Below are 16517 nucleotides of genomic sequence, written 5' to 3' on the forward strand. Positions count from 1 at the left end.
CAGGAAGAGGGCAGGGATGCACACTCTCACCACTATTGTTCAACACAGTACTAGAAATCCTAGCCTCAACAATCAGACAACAAAAAAAGACATAAAGGGCATCCAAATTGACAAAGAAGAAGTCAAACTCTCCTTGCAGAGGACATGATACTGCATGTGGAAAACCCAAAAGACTCCAACCCCAAATTACTAGAACTCATACAGCAATTGAGCGATGCGGCAGGATACAAAATCAATGCACACAAATCAGTTGCTTTTCTGTACACTAACAATGTAACTGTAGAAAGAGAAACTGAGGAATCAATTCCATTCACAATAGCAACAAAAACCATAAGTATGATACCTAGGAATAAACCTAACTAAAGATGTAAAGGATCTAACCTCTAGAAACTACAGAACACTTATGAAAGAAATTGAGGAAGACACAAAAAGATGGAAAAATATCCCATGCTCTATCTTTCCACTGACAATAAGTGCCATGAGCACAGGGATAATGTCTTTGGACACAGAGTTGGCAAGGGCAATGCCTTTATTGAATGAAATGAATGAATGAATAAAATGACACAGCTTTCCTCAATTGTTAATTGTTTCCAGTAATCAAATTACTTTTTCTGTATCTCCCAGATTATATGCAAAGTAATAAAGAAGAGTTTACACAAGCAGCTGTTACTCCAAATTATTACACAAGCGATGATTTATCTGAGTCCCATGTGAATGTGTGCCTCAGTGGTTTGCCATCTTTCTGTTCGACATTTATTTCAAGTTGACTTCATGAGTAAAATTTTGCCCTCTGTCCTGGGGCATATTCCCACAGTTAAGATGTAAAATAATAAATATTTCAAAATACACTCAGGGTATGGCAGCAATGACAGATTTTATGTAAAAGGATATTATACCACAGCAGAGCTTCTTTGTTATCCTACAGAGACAGTCTATAACGATGCACCTAACATACTGACCTACTATAGATGCATTTTAAAAATCTCAAATCATTATATAATTGCCCCCATATAAAGCCAACCCTGACAATATTTTACGGGCTGTAGTAAGAGATACAAGCTCTCACCAGGCAAGCTGATTTTTTGAGATAAAATGTTATATGATTTCTTCATTCACTTATTAAACATATGTCCAAATATAAATCAGGAAAATATTAGAAATGCACTGCAAAAGCAAAAATGAAAAGATATCGTAGACCGACTCCCTCCCAATTAAACAGGTTGGAACATCAATGGTGCTGTGCGGGGGTGGCCATCTGTCAGTACATAAAGGACTTTGTGTTTGCACATAAAGACATTGCTCAACCCACATCTGGTTCCCACAGCCAAGTTCTACCCTCACTAGGGCAACTCCCACTGAAAATATAGGGGCATAAAGAACAGGGAGATGAATTTTTTAAAAGCCAGCTGTTTGTTCCATGAGCATTAGATGTACAAGAGAATCAGGATAGAATTGAGTCCACTCTTCTACTTCTATTTGTTTTTAAAAAGAGAACAAGGAGGTGGAAACAGAAAAGAATTTTGAGTAGGTGTTAAGAGCTCAGATTTCTCATCTCATTGTATAATCTTAGGAAATTCACTTTAATCTGCATGGTTTTTTGTCTCCTGATAAGGTCTTCTTCTCAGCCCTCTGCCTTCCCAAATCATAATTTAGAAGGTGCATCTCGGTTCCCACCTCCTGTGGAAAGCCTTTTCTCTTATTACTTCAGTTTATTCTTTTCTCGCTCTAGACTATTTGACCTAGAAATTCAGCATGTATTAATAAACTGTTTTTTTTATTGTCTTCTAGTAGTTTTGTGCCCTTTTGTCTAGCATAGGTTACAGGCTTCTAGACAAGAGCAAAAGCAATATTGTTTTACTCCAGAATTTTTGCTCCTCTTTGTGAGTTAACAATCTTATAATCGAACGTATAATTTACATAGTTTTAGTATGTATAATCTAATATATCCCAAATGTTCCAAGTTACAAATGTTTCAATCCCAACACTTTTACTTACTGGTTATTACTCATAAGTTAGGCAATTTACCTAGCTTCCAATTTTTTTTCCTGTGCAAATGAGAATTATAATAATAGTGCTTGCTGATACAGTTGCTATAGGAATTAAATCAACTGTTACATGCAAATGAAGGTCTTAGGATAGTGCCTAGCATGTGTTTGATTAACTTTAACTATTATTATTATTATTATTATTATTACTAAATACAGATTGTTGGGGTGCCTGGTGGCTCGGTTGGTTAAGCATCCAACTCTTGATTTTTGCTCAAGTCATAATCTCAGGTTGTGAGATCAAGCCCCACATTGGGCTCCAAGCTGGACGTAGAGCCTATTTAAGATTCTCTTCCTCTCCCTCTGCCCCTCCACACTTATCCTCTCTCTCTCTCTCCTCACCTCTTTAAAAAAAAAAAAAGAAAGAAAGAAAATACAGATTGTCCAATTTTAAGAGGTTTAACATGTTTGTGAAAATGGAGGAAAATAATTTAAACTTTTTTTTCCTGTTAGAATGAACAATTTCTTCTTTAGCCTACCAACAAAAACAAATACCCCAATCCCTCCTCATGCACAACACAGGTGGACTTAACCTTCCTCTTTGGTGAGTCACCAGTTCTATTCATCATGTTTAAAAAAAAAAAAATAGACTCAACCTCTAGGGAGTTATTGAGCTGAATCTATGTGCCTGTCATAATGTAAGTGGGGACACACACACACACACACACACACACACACAATTCAAGTCTCACAAAAATCCTTCAAGTCAAATATATAATTTACAGATGAAAACACTGAGGCTCAGAGAGGTCAGATATCTAATTTTTTTTATTTTAATTTTTTATATTATATTATGTTAGTCACCATATAGTACATCATTAGTTTTTGATGTAGTGATCCAAGATTCATTGTTTATGTATAACACCCAGTGTTCCGTGCAATACATGCCTCCTTGATACCCATCACTGGGCTCTCCCATCGCCCTACCCCATCCCCTCTAAAACCCTCAGTTTGTTTCTCAAAGTAGCCTCTCATAGTTTGTCTCCCCCTCCCATGCCCCCCCTTCACTTTTCCCTTCCTTCTCCCAATGTCCTCCATGTTATTCCTTATATTCCATAAGTATGAAGGTTATACAGTTAGTAGGGGCTAAACTAAGAATAGAATCAAAGTCACTGATTTCAGATTCCACTTCCTTTCTACTACACATATGCTACTTGCCTACAATTTCCTTTTTCCTTAACTCATATAATTTATAGTAGAGCAGAACACAGAGGTGTTTCTTCATGGTTCACCCACATGTTCTTGCCAAAGTACATAGTCCTGCAACTTCCCATTTCTGTTCTTCTGGTCTTATGTCAATTTAACTTCCGTTCTGGTAGTGAGAAATGCACTGCTTACAGCTGTATTTAGAACTCCCAAATCTTCTTTCTAAAGACTTCCTTTGATTACAGGTTTTTAAAGGACTTCAGTGATGTGCTGTTTGTTCTGACAAATTGCCTGACATTCTGAAATAACACTGTTAAAATTTTTAAAATTAAATATTACTCTGCAGTAACCCACAGAAAAAGATTATGGATTTATCTCAAAAAATTAATATACCTAACTTTGGGGCCATAGACAATCAAGAAATAGGGCAAGTAAAACAAATAAAGATTATTGGAAGCAAGGAGGAAGGCTTATTGGAAGAGAGGTCAAGAAACTGAAAGGCCAAAGCATTGAGATCATCTATAGATGCTGAAATCATGCAGGATTTTGACAGATGTCATGGCAGAAAGACAACAGTGAGCCATGGATAAGAGATCAGGGTGGTTCCTGGTAGGGGAACAGCGACACAGAGTAGAACAGCGTGCTCTGCTGCTAAGAGCTTCAGATGCAGGGTTTTAGAAAGGGAGAAGGGAGAGCACTCTGCAAGCAGCAATGAGGAGCAAGGAAGATGATCTACTCCAACTCCAGGTCTTAAGATAAGAGGAATCAGAGAGAGAAAACAGACATCACTTTTAAGGGCTGCAGGGGAAACAAGGTCCTTTCCCATGGCAATTAGAAGATGATGGTAAATGATGTGAAAAATCAACATACTTTGACTGCATGCAGATATTATAAAATTACATGTTATTTATAACAAAAGACCTACTAAGGATAGGTACATTAGGTACACAGAGAAAACAGTCCATATAGATCAAGTAATAATAATAATAATAATACAGGTATCTTCTCCCTCCTGCTTAACATCAAGCATCCATTACTGAAAATCATATATTCTACATGAAACGCCAATAAAAAACCCATTTTCCAATATTTCAAATGAAAATAATTACAATCCATTACCTATCAACCAAAAACTACTAATCAACTTTCTAAAGTGTAACTAAAACACAATAAAGCACCTGTAAATAAGTAGCAAACTCCCTTGTTAAGATGTATAATGCCCACGACGTCCCTTCCTGATCCAAAGCAATTCCCACGGTTGTCACCAGGGGCCTTATATGCAGTAACATGTGCACATCCTCTTTGTTGACGTGTGGTGCACTTTACAAATTGTTTACATGGCATTCTGACATTACCCCAGTTACAAGACTTCCCACATGTTACTTTGTTTAAAATGTTGTATATGACATTATTGTGTTCCTGGGATATAAATACAAATTTTTCTTCTATAACCATCAGCCAAAACACATTGAATTGAGAGATAAAAACATTCTGGGATATTTGGGTGTTAAATACCAAGAACCTTTCTACTAAGAAAAACAATTGTGTAAGTATGAAGTCATTCTGCTTCAAGGAATAAGCACTTGCTTGTTACATTTGTTCAAATGAATTGAAAGGTAGCTTTGGTGTGTAAGTTATGTAAGTTAACTGTACCCCCTAAACATCAAAATTCTCATATTCAAAGTGGGAAAATAACAGTGCTCTCCTCAAGGGAGTTTTTTGAAAATTAAATGAGATAATGAACGTAAGTGACCTAGCATAAAGTATATGCTTAAAATGGTTTCTACTAGTATTTTTATTATATGTCTAGAAAGTATGGGTTGTAAAAATTGACATGTGAATTTTCTTGTTTGATCCTTAAGACAAAACAACTCTATACAAGAGAGAAACAGGACATGGATTATAACCACCACTGCACAAATTAAAAGATAAATCCTTTGAAAAGTAAAGTGACTTTCCCAAAGCTACATGGTTACCCGGCAATATCTACTAGGACTGGAACTCTAAACCAGGGGTTGGCAAACTTTTTCTTAAAGACCCAGACAGTAAATACGTTACGTTTGCAGGCCACACAGTCTCTGCTGCAATGAGTCAACTCTGCCATGGCAGCACAAAAGCCATCACAGATGATATATAAACAAGGGAGTACACCTGCATCCCAATGACACTTTACTTACAAAAGCAGCAGCAGGCTGGATTTGGTTCACGGCTGTAGCTTACCGACCCCAGCCCTGGATCTTTGAGTTACTAGTCCAATGCACTTTTCCACTATTCTCTAGTTACGACCTATTTTCAGAACAGTGTTTAGCCTATGTCACTTAATGGCATTAACTGTCGGGGGAAAAAATCAGAAATAATTTATAGGGCTGCCTATAAATTACAAAATAATTTATAGGGCTCATCCACTTAAGCATCCAACTCTTGGTTTCAGTTCAGGTCACGATCTCATGGGTGGCAGGATCGACCGAGCCCCTTGTAGGGCTCCATGCTCAGCAGAGAGCTGGCCTGAAGATTCTTTCCCCTGTCACTCCCCCCCCCCACTCACATGCCACCTCTCTCTGTGTGTCTAAAATAAATAAATATTTTTTAAAAAGAAATAATCTGTAAAAGATCAATGGACACAGCAAGATACTACATGAATTTTAAAATTACTGTTTTTTCCTCCTCTCCAACTTTTAAAACTCCCTCTCAATGCTCCCCTTATTTCTTTCTCTTCTAATAAAGCAGTTTGGCCTAGAAGTAAACACTGTTTTATGTCTCCAAGGTTCTCAAGAAAAACAATGTGTTTGTAGAATCGCATTCTAAAGGAAGCGGTATCATGCCATTAGATATTAGAATGAGCAAACTTATCCAAATCTCATCTTGTAAAATGGTAAGAAAGTTGAACCTTCTAAGGATAGCTTGTGCAGGCATGTTTTTATTTTGCTCCCATAAAAACATGGGAGCAAAGGGAGCAATGATAAGCAACTACTATATTCTCAGTCTCCAATAACAGAATGATTATCAGTTTTCTCATTACAGAAGCTGCAGGACATGGTGATAGGGACACTGGGCTTAGAATCCTAACTGAGACTTCTTCCTCTGCCACTTAGTTTACCTGTGATTTAAAAACCCATGTAAATAGAGTTCCAAAGATTAAAACAAATAACTCTCTAAAAGTATCAATCATCATAAACATTGATTATGGTTGCATTATAAACTTCTCTTTGCTTTTTACAGTTTTATTTATTTATTTGAGAGACAGCAAGCTAGAGAGAGAAAGCATGCGTGGGGTTTGGGCGCAGAAGGAAAGGGAGAAGCAGACTTCCATCTCAGCAGGGAGCTCAATGTGGAACTCAATCCCAGGACCCAGGGATTATGACCTGCGCTGAATGCAGGCACTTAACCAATTGAGCCACCCAGGCACCTAAAATTATAAACTTCTTAATCAAGTTCACATCCATATTTTTAATAGAGGTATGATATGATACAATATTGCATATCATGTGTATAGTATGATTTATAAAGCATCCAAGATAACTACTGCTTGTATAAAGAGACTTCTACCAAAGAGCTAAAAGTTCTTCAAAACTATTCCTTCATTTAAGCCAACAGTATTCCTTTGACATTAAAACAAACCAGAATGTATTGTGTGATGTGTGTTAGGCATTTTACGTGCATTTATCCATTTAACCTTCACAATGAACTTGAGGAGAAAGCGAGGCTCAGAAAAATGAAATAACTTGCTGAAAGCACAAAGCTCCAAGTGGCAAAAGATCTTGGATCTATACCCAAGTTAGCCTAATTGTAAAGCTTATGTTTTTATCATCACATAACACTGTCTTTTCAGCTTTTTGATTTGGGGTTCACAAAAAGCTAGGTGCCTCATACAAGGTCAAAGAATAATTACTTTCAATGTAGTAGAAGGCAAATCCTCAGATGGTGGGACACTGTTTTACAACATTAAATAGTCTCCAAATAACGTACTATTTTAAAGGTAATTTCCTGGTAATTCCTACTTAATCAAGTTTTGGTTCCCCAAACTGTGTTGGTAAAACCAGTCTTCTCCCCAAAAGTTAGAGAAATTAGGATATTACCAACTTTAAGCCTCAGATGTGCAAAGAAACAGTTCTGGCATTTGGATAAGAGACAAAATAAAGCAAGGAGTAAGTTTTCTGAAAATCCAATGGCATGTGAATAAACAACAAGAACGTTTCCACTGGAAATGCCAGGAAGTTATCACTTCCAAGAGGAGATTGCTTTCTCAATAATTTTTTCCATGAAATTTAGAAAAATTATCACAAAGCAAAATTGGTGACCAGGTGCTTTTGAAGAACTAGATCAGCAAATTAGAGGCTTTTAAATTTTGATATTAAGTACACAAAGTGAGGAGATACAAGTATATGAAATATTTTATAAATCGATGCCTCCCTTCCCCCTTTATTTAAACCACTCTGGTCCTTGAGAACAAGAGCCTTTTCTCTTTCTTGAAAAAATAGCCTCACCTCCACCCTCTGCTGCTTACCTGCTGCAGAGCGCGCTGAGGGCTCCCTGTGGACTACAGTCACATGGCAGACAGAGCCCAGAAGTGTGATTCGGGTAAAAGCCCTCCCTGCAGGTGTCACAGTGGAGCCCTTGATAAGGTGGCAGACACTCACACTGCCCTGTGGTCTGGTTGCAGCGATTCACATCTAGGCTTCCCACCACAGAGCAGTTACATGCATATTCTATAAAGGAGAGAAGAGAAGAGACATCAGTAGCTAAGATTTAATGCTTTCTTAATAAAATGAATGCTATTTTATTTTTCCTAATAAGTATTCATGACAATTTTATAAGGATGGAAAAACATGAATTTGGGTTCAAATTCACTTGCTGTCCCATTTATTGAACACGGGAAATATAGACAGTCAAGAATGTAAAACCATACATCACTCATAATTATGAAGCTAATATTCTCAATGTCCTTGCCAGTAATCTTTATCTTCTAGCCTCCTACACTATACACTCCCATAGAGGGGGGTGGGGAGAATGAGGGAAATCCTGTATACCATTCAGTTTTTCTGGACTGGAAACCTCTAAAGACCTATTCTTACCTACATGGCACTGAGATCATATGCTGGAAATGGCAACATGTTAAATAATGAATACTCGCATTGTATAGCAGCACAAGTCTAAAGCTCAAATGGTTTACTGCGGTCACTTATTCACGTCAGACAAAATTATGCTAGAGCTGGAATCATAAGCTAATATACTCTTCCCTGGAAAGAATTCATGGAGAGTTGAAACTTTAAGGAAAGGATGAACAATAAATCCCAGATGAGAAAGTTTACACCGTCATTTTGATCAGTGGGCTAAAACCAATCACAGTTTGAATATCTTTCCTAAGTTTTAAGATTTAGAAAAAGAACTTTCCTTTAGCTACATTTCAAAGAGTTCTTTGGATGAAAATATTTTGAAGTCCTTGGCTTTAGCCTTTAAATGTAGATGTATTTAAAGGTCAGCTTGAATTTGGTTTTTGCTATTGTTTATACTCATTTTACCAAGAAAGTATTTTCAACATGGTTTGACACAGTATCAACACAAATTATTGTGAGCATGTGAAAAATAAGTAAAGTCAACTGCAGATAAAATAAAACCTTGTACACAGTTTAGGAATAGCCCCAATTCCAAAATAGCCACAAATCTAGGTTTAACAAGTCCTCCACCCCGCCAAATCTAGCATAAATTATACTTCTGAGTATAAGGCATATACATCTGAGTATACTTCTGAGATAAGGCATTATACTGATAAAAATGTAGCTTGGAAAAATAAATCTTTAATGCCATTTTGGATGATTTTTTAAAAAGTTACTGAATAACTGCAAATCCAGGGTCTTAATAGGTCTTAAATACAATGTTATAAATGCATTTGCTTCTCTAGTCTGGAAAAGGAAATTGAGATTCCTAATGTCATCACAAGCTGTTTATCCATACTAGTCAAAGCAAATGATTCCACAAAGAAATTCCCACTTGACTGTGCCCATACAATCCATACCTCCCACTCTTCTTCAGTTCCTAACCTTTGGGGTCAGCTTATCTCCCTGCTCTTTCCATCTCTTCTAATCTGTAAATAGATCAAATGCATGAATATACATATATCGGTGAGTGATTTACTTTATGCATAATTCAAGTATGAGGGGTAAATTAGTTACAAATCTCAGAGAAGACTTCAAGATTTCTTAAACTCCAAATTAGGAAAGTTATCAGTAAACTTTCTCAACACAGTTAACGTTCTTATTTTCACTAGCCTATGTAAGCATGACATTTCTTTGACAGAGTTACTTTTTTTTCTCATTATTTCTAGTGGTTGGTGTGTGTGCATGTGTGTGTGTGTGTGTGTGTGTGTGGTTTTTGTAAATAAGGAAGCCATGTTTAGTGGTCTGAAAAGTTGCCAGTGACAACTTCATGGTAAGACCTACACTCTACCAAAAATGACCAGAATGCTTAAAATAACATTTTTCTTCCGAATCTGGAAGAATTTCAACATACATCCAATTCCTCCTGTTGGACCAATTTCATCACAAATTAAACTGACCAAATTATGTTGGTGTGGGCAGAACTAGCTGAAGCAAAATGAACAGATTAAGAAAAAAGTCTAAGACTGAGAATTTTATTCTGTTATCTCCTTACTAATGTACTTCCATCTGAAACCTGGATCAGTGTTCCCAATCAATTAGATAAGTATTTTCAATAACACAATTAATCTAAAAACTTTGAAGAAAAAAATTTGTTTTTTTTAAATAAAGTTCTAATGGATATACTTCAGTACTAATCAAGTTAATTAGCTATTTATACTTCTATAAAGCCTAGTCAATCTCTTCAATATCCTCTAAACATATTCTTTTTGGCCTCATCTTTGGACATTTGCTCATTCTGTCCTCCTTGAAATGCTCTCTACTCTTCACATATTCAAACCTATCCCCTATTTCAAGAATCAGCTGAAACTTACTCCTCCTCAAACTCTAATTCTATCATCCCTAGTGTGAATCTGTAACAACATCTACTACCTATAACTCTTATATGCCAATAATTTGAAGAGGCAGTCAAGTGAAGCAGTTATGAGTACAGTCATCAAGGCAGACAGCTATAGGTTGAAGTCCAACTCTCATTACTAACTTTATGACCTTAGAGAAGTTAACCACCCTCCTGTGCCTTCCTTTTCTCTTCTGTAAACAGGGCATAATATAGTACCTATTACACTCAGCCCCAACCCCTAAGCTGGAGGTAGTCTGGGGTATTGTGAGAAGTAGTAGAACAGCTGGAAGAAAGAGATACTAGATAACATAAACAACAATTCAGATGTCAGATTCATAGGCCACTTTGTTATACCCTGTGGACAAGAAAGCCTGGGGTTGGGTTTATTACCATGGTGGTTTTTGACAATGTTTAGGAAATGGAGTTAGTGTCCCAACATTCAGAAATCCAAGTTGTAGGTTATCTAGGAAGAAAATAAGGGGTATAATATGTATCCTGAGCTTCATATATTAACGATATAGGTGCCTACAAATACAATGATGAAAAGAGAAGGGCTGTGGATGTGGTTTTAGGGAGGATGAAAAAGAGCATTTATTCATTATATGCCCCTTGTACTAATCATCCTAGCAGTAGTGGAATACATCGCAAATATTTCAGCAAGAGGGACGACCCTCATGCCAGGAAGGGGGTTGATTTATGGAGACAAAATACACTATCGTGTTAACATTCCTCCCCAAATTAACCAAAGGAAAGGAAGTTAAACCAAAGCATACCAAATGCCAGGGGACATATGCGTCTTTTCTGTTTGGAGCTCAGAATCTGAGGCCCTGTCCAAGTGACTGACCTCAAATGAAATGACCCAAGTTAAATGAATAGTATGAGCAACAGTGATAAATGTAAAGCACTATGAATATCCAATAAATTGTATCAGGATAACTTGTTAGCTTGTAAGTAGAGTAAAAACTCAGAGCCTTCACAGTTCTTGACATTCATATAGAACCAGACAGAAGTTAATGCAGAAACCATGCAATTTACTAGGAGGCTGGCAATATGAAGAAGAAAGGAATTTCAAATGATAGAAGCAGTGGGAGGGACCTACAGTCAAGAACAAGAGATGAAGTGCCGACTTTTTAATGAGGTAGAATCTTAGCAAAGCAGCACAAAGGAGTCAGTGACATGACTGATGGCAAGTCACTAGTATGGGTGTTAATGGGAAACAATACGAAGAGGACACAAAAACTAATCCCAGACAAGTCTGGATGAAATGCCAAAAATCTCATTTGGCTGCCTGAGAGTACATATGAAGTAAATTCTCCATCATTTGAGCTGTGGGTTTTCTTTCAATGCCCTGTGATTCTTGGGAAAGCTCTACAAAGAAATAATTAGAGGAAAGTAACATAAATGTTAGCAGAGAGATGGCAATCTTTGGCAATATATTTTCTTTTTGTTTGACTTCTGAAAAGCAATGAAATACTTTGAGGAACAATGACTTGAATGCTAAGGAAGAATAAGAAACTAAAATCTGGTGCCAAACTTATTTGAAAATAGAAATACAAAGGCCCAGAGAAGAGACAATAACTTGGCATTCTTCTCTGAGAATTCAAACATACATTATGATTTTGTAGTAATAGTATCCAAAGTAATCATTGCATTTAAATCAAATACTGAACTTTTTCAAACATTCCTTACCAAGGTCCAGGAAGATGAATATTTTTAGCAATGAAAAATAAATACAGAGTAACTTTGTTTAGAAGCCCCATAAACTCTCCACTGCCTTTGTGCACAAACACCCATACTGGTAAGAGATTGTCTCCCTAAACATACTAAAGACTTATTCTCATATACCTGGTAGTCTTCTTTCTGAATCCAGCTCTTAACCACCTCATGTCACTCAGTAAAAAAGTTCACCGTATCTTCTAGAGAATTTTAATTGTGTTTTGGTATCTGCAGCTACTTTGATGGTAGTTTTTAGAAATTTATTAATTGTGATACTATGTCCCAATTAATGTGTTTTCTCTCCCTGTCTCTTTTTGAAGTCCTTTCTGAATGTTGTAATTAACTATGAGGTCTGGAGACTCAAACAATTTGATACAACCTTTTGTACCTTTTCTGTCAGGCTTTGCAGATAAAAAAAGAACTATAAAAGCAGTAAATGAAAGATCTGAATAAGAAAATGAAAAAATATGTCCCCCATCAATTCATGATGCAAATGTCAGAGAACAAAGAAGTGTTCATTGATAAGACCACTGTTACTGAACTAAAATGATTACAAAGCAAGTATTGCATTTATGCACAGATGCTGGAAAAATATTCATAAATATAACTAACACAGAGCACTCAGAGGAATCTGGTTCAGGAATATAGCCTGAATTCTATCTATTGCCTCTTGCAAAATTGTGGAAATACCTTTGCAAAACTCAATTTCCGACTCCTTTTCATTCCTTTAACAAAGATTTCACTCTTGTTTTCAATATCTTCAGATATTGGAAGAATAAAAAAATTATCTATTAAGAATATTTTTTTAAAAAATCTGCTCTAGGCTATTCTAAAACTTTTCATTCTTCCCCATATTCAGAAGAGATAAAAAAATGTACTATAATATTTACTGATGTGTCTGCTGTTCAATGTCAAAGTAGCAAAAGCTAGAAGACATGTATTTAAAATGTATCAAGGCTCAGCACTTAATCTTAATGCCAAAATTTTAAACATTAATAGAACTGAATACCATATGAATAAAATTTTTTGGATGTAAATTTAAAAAACACAAAAGTTTTTTTTTTTTTAAAGCAATGAGGTTTTACTAGACTCTGTTTTCTTTTGTTTGTTCGTTTTTTTTCATTTCTTTTGGGTTTTTTTTCCTACATTCTTAGATTTTACAAGAAGCCTTGGTGTCCCATAAGCAACTACTTTAGCTGGACTGTGACATTAAATCACATGGGGCCCAACTAATAATTGAACCCTTTTGCAAAGCTAATGTTATAATTAAGATAGCAAGAACTGATGAATGCTTCAGTTGATTACTGCCAAAAAGTTGTGGAATGGGGCGCCTGGATGGCTCAGTGGATTAAGCCTCTACCTTCGGCTCAGGTCATGATCTCACGGTCCTGGGATTGAGCCCCTCATCGGGCTCTCTGCTCAGCAAGGAGCCTGCTTCCCCCTCTCTCTCTGCCTGCCTTTCTGCCTACTTGTGATCTCTGTCTGTCAAATAAATAAATAAAATCTTTAAAAAATAAAATAAAATAAAATGTTTTTAAAAAGTTGTGGAACGTTTTAGGATTTAAAATGCTATTTAACTGGCATACCCGGGTGCTCAGTCAGTTGAGATCCAACTTTTAATTTTGGCTCAGGTGCTAATCTCAGGGTCTTAAAATCGAGCCCAGTGTCAGGATCTGCTCTGAGTGCAGCATAGCCTCCTTGAAATTCCCTCCCTCCCTCTGCCTCTGCCCCTTCCCTTCACCCCCCACTCCAGTTCTCACATATACATGTGCTCTTTATTTCTTTAAAATAGATTAATTAGGGGCACCTGGGTGTCTCAGTGGTTAAGCTCTGCTTTCAGCTCAGGTCATGATCCCAGAGTCCTGGGATCAAGCCCCACAGGATGCTCCCTGCTAGTCGGGAAGCCTGCTTCTCCCTCTCCCTCTTCCACTCCCCCTGCTTATGTTCCTTCTCTTGCTGTGTGTCTCTCTGTCAAATAAATAAATTTAAAAAATAAAATAATTTCAAAATAGATTAATTAATCAACTGATAACAAAATAAATAAATAAAATGTTATTTAAAAGAAGTAGAATCTTTTTCCTTTGGCTCCAACTTAAGTCTTTGGTTATAATTGCTCCCATATAAAATGAAAAAGAAAAAGAAAAAATAAGATAAAGAGGTATAGGATTCGAATTCCTTTTTCATACACAACTGTTTCTTTTCCTTTGAGATTCATCATTAAAAACACTACTCTATTTAAACAAACACCAGGGAAATACATGTAAGTATAATGACTTCGAATCTACCCAGTCTGTCTTTTCCACAAACCTAGGATAATATCTACAAAAATAACATATTTCCTGATTTTCAAATCAGAAAGAAATAGAAAAATAGTTGTCAGAATCAATAGTGGGAATACTTAATTCAAATTCTGTCTATACATCAAAAGAATACAAAACAACAACAACAAATAATATTGTCTTTACTACAGGCCTGATTTCCAAAGTATAGGGAGTATTTATTTCAAAATAAATAATTTATTTCAAAATAAAAATGGTGTATTTATTTCAAAATGTACTTTTTATTAGGCCCATATTCCATCTTTGTAGCTTTAGAGTAAAGAAATCTTGGAAAGGCCTCATTCTGGAGAAAAGGAATTATCAACACAGAATTTTTATTTTTATAAAAGATCTTACTCTAGCATAACACTGATACTCAAATTACATTCCATATTTATGTTATGCCAAGGTAGGATCACAAATCTTTGCAAAACTGGGAAACTCAATATTAAAGCTGATGAGTTTTTTTGCATTAAATCAGACTTCACGGAAATGTGGAAAGTTTTAAAGCCACTACTTTTAAAGAAAAGCTTTAAGCTTTACCTTTTAAAATAAAAATGTATCCATTGAAATTCCTGGTCATAATTCACTATCACAAAACATTTCTTCTACTTTATGGTAGACACATGGGAAAAAAGTGGGTAACCATGGCACAGGTTTTGTTGTTGTTGTTGTTTTTATCTTTATTTTTTTATTTTTTATAAACATATAATGTATTTTTATCCCCAGGGGTACAGGTCTGTGAATCACCAGGTTTACACACTTCACAGCACTCACCATAGCACATACCCTCCCCAATGTCCATAACCCCACCACCCTCTCCCGACCCCCCGACCCCCCTCCCCCCAGCAACCCTCAGTTTGTTTTGTGACATCAAGAGTCACTTATGGTTTGTCTCCTCTTGATCCCATCTTGCTTCATTTATTCTTCTCCTACCCCCCAAACCCTCCACATTAAATCTCCACTTCCTCATGTCAGGGAGATCATATGATAGTTGTCTTTCTCTAATTGTCTTATTTCACTAAGCATGATACCCTTAGTTCCATCCACGTTGTCGCAAATGGCAAGATTTCATTTCTTTTGATGGCTGCATAGTACTCCATTGTATATATATACCACATCTTCTTTATCCATTCATCTGTTGATGGACATCTAGGTTCTTTCCATAGTTTGGCTATTGTAGACATTCAGGTGCATGTGCCCCTTCGGATCACTACATTTGTATCTTTAGGGTAAATACCCAGTAGTGCAATTGCTGGGTCATAGGGTAGTTCTATTTTCAACTTTTTGAGGAACCTCCATGCTGTTTTCCAGAGTGGTTGCACCAGCTTGCTTTCCCACCAATAGTGTAGGAGGGTTCCCCTTTCTCCGCATCCTCACCAGCATCTGTCATTTCCTGACTTGTTAATTTTAGCCATTCTGACTGGTGTGAGGTGGTATCTCATTGTGGTTTGATTTGTATTTCCCTGATGCTTGGCACAGGTTCTGTAGAAAACTTTCTGCCTCACATTTAAGGACCATTTTGTTAGTGCTTGCCTCTGGCTCACTGACAGTTTTCCACAATTCAAAGACAATTCATCAAATTAATGAGACAAAATGACAATTTCTGGGAAAGGTTGTCACAACAAGCTTTCACTACTACTAATAACCAAGATGATATGACCAGTTACAGAGCATACACTACGTGTATATCCAACACCACACTAAAAATTTCACATGTACACATCCCTCAGTCTTCACCACAATCCTGCGAGGTAGGTGTCTTGAAGAAGGAACATAAGACTTAGGGAAATGAAACAACCACACAACCAACCAGTACTGAACAGATTGTAACCCAAGCTAAAGAACTCCAAAATCCATGTCTTTTCACTATGAGAAACTTCTATCAAAACAAGTACAAAAAAGCACTAGGCAGACCCAGGACATCTTACAATCAGAATTTGCTGCCAATTAACCAGCTCCATGACCTTTAGTAAGTCTAACTGCTGGGGTGCCTGGGTGGTTCAGTGGGTTAAGCCTCTGCCTTTGGCTCAGGTCCTGGAATCAAGCCCCTCATTGGGCTCTCTGCTCAGTGGGGAGCCTGCTCCCCGCCACCTCTCTGCCTACTTGTGATCTCTCTCTCTCTGTCAAATAAATAAAATCTTAAAAAAAAAAAAAAAAAACAAGTCTAACTGCTCTGAGTTTCAGTGTCTCAATCTATAAAATGTAGATAATTCTTATCATCTGCCTTTATGAAATACTTAGCAATAAAACTAGCATAATATATATATGATCTTTATGCTAAAAACTATAAGACACT

At 36.6% G+C, this 16517-nt stretch overlaps 1 protein-coding gene across 1 annotated transcript in view; it reads right to left on the minus strand.

The window, feature by feature from the left end:
• The window catches only part of MEGF9 (multiple EGF like domains 9), an 84297-nt gene that overhangs the window by 34893 nt on the left and 32887 nt on the right, over positions 1-16517 (minus strand). The window contains exon 2 of the mRNA XM_004775645.3: positions 7696-7897. Coding sequence (XP_004775702.2) covers positions 7696-7897 — 202 coding nt within the window. The remainder of the gene's footprint in view (positions 1-7695; positions 7898-16517) is intronic.

The sequence above is a fragment of the Mustela putorius genome, unplaced genomic scaffold (genome assembly GCF_011764305.1).
Source record: "Mustela putorius furo isolate JIRA1106 unplaced genomic scaffold, ASM1176430v1.1 tig00000596_pilon_pilon_pilon, whole genome shotgun sequence".
In the NCBI taxonomy this organism is placed as follows: domain Eukaryota; kingdom Metazoa; phylum Chordata; class Mammalia; order Carnivora; family Mustelidae; genus Mustela; species Mustela putorius.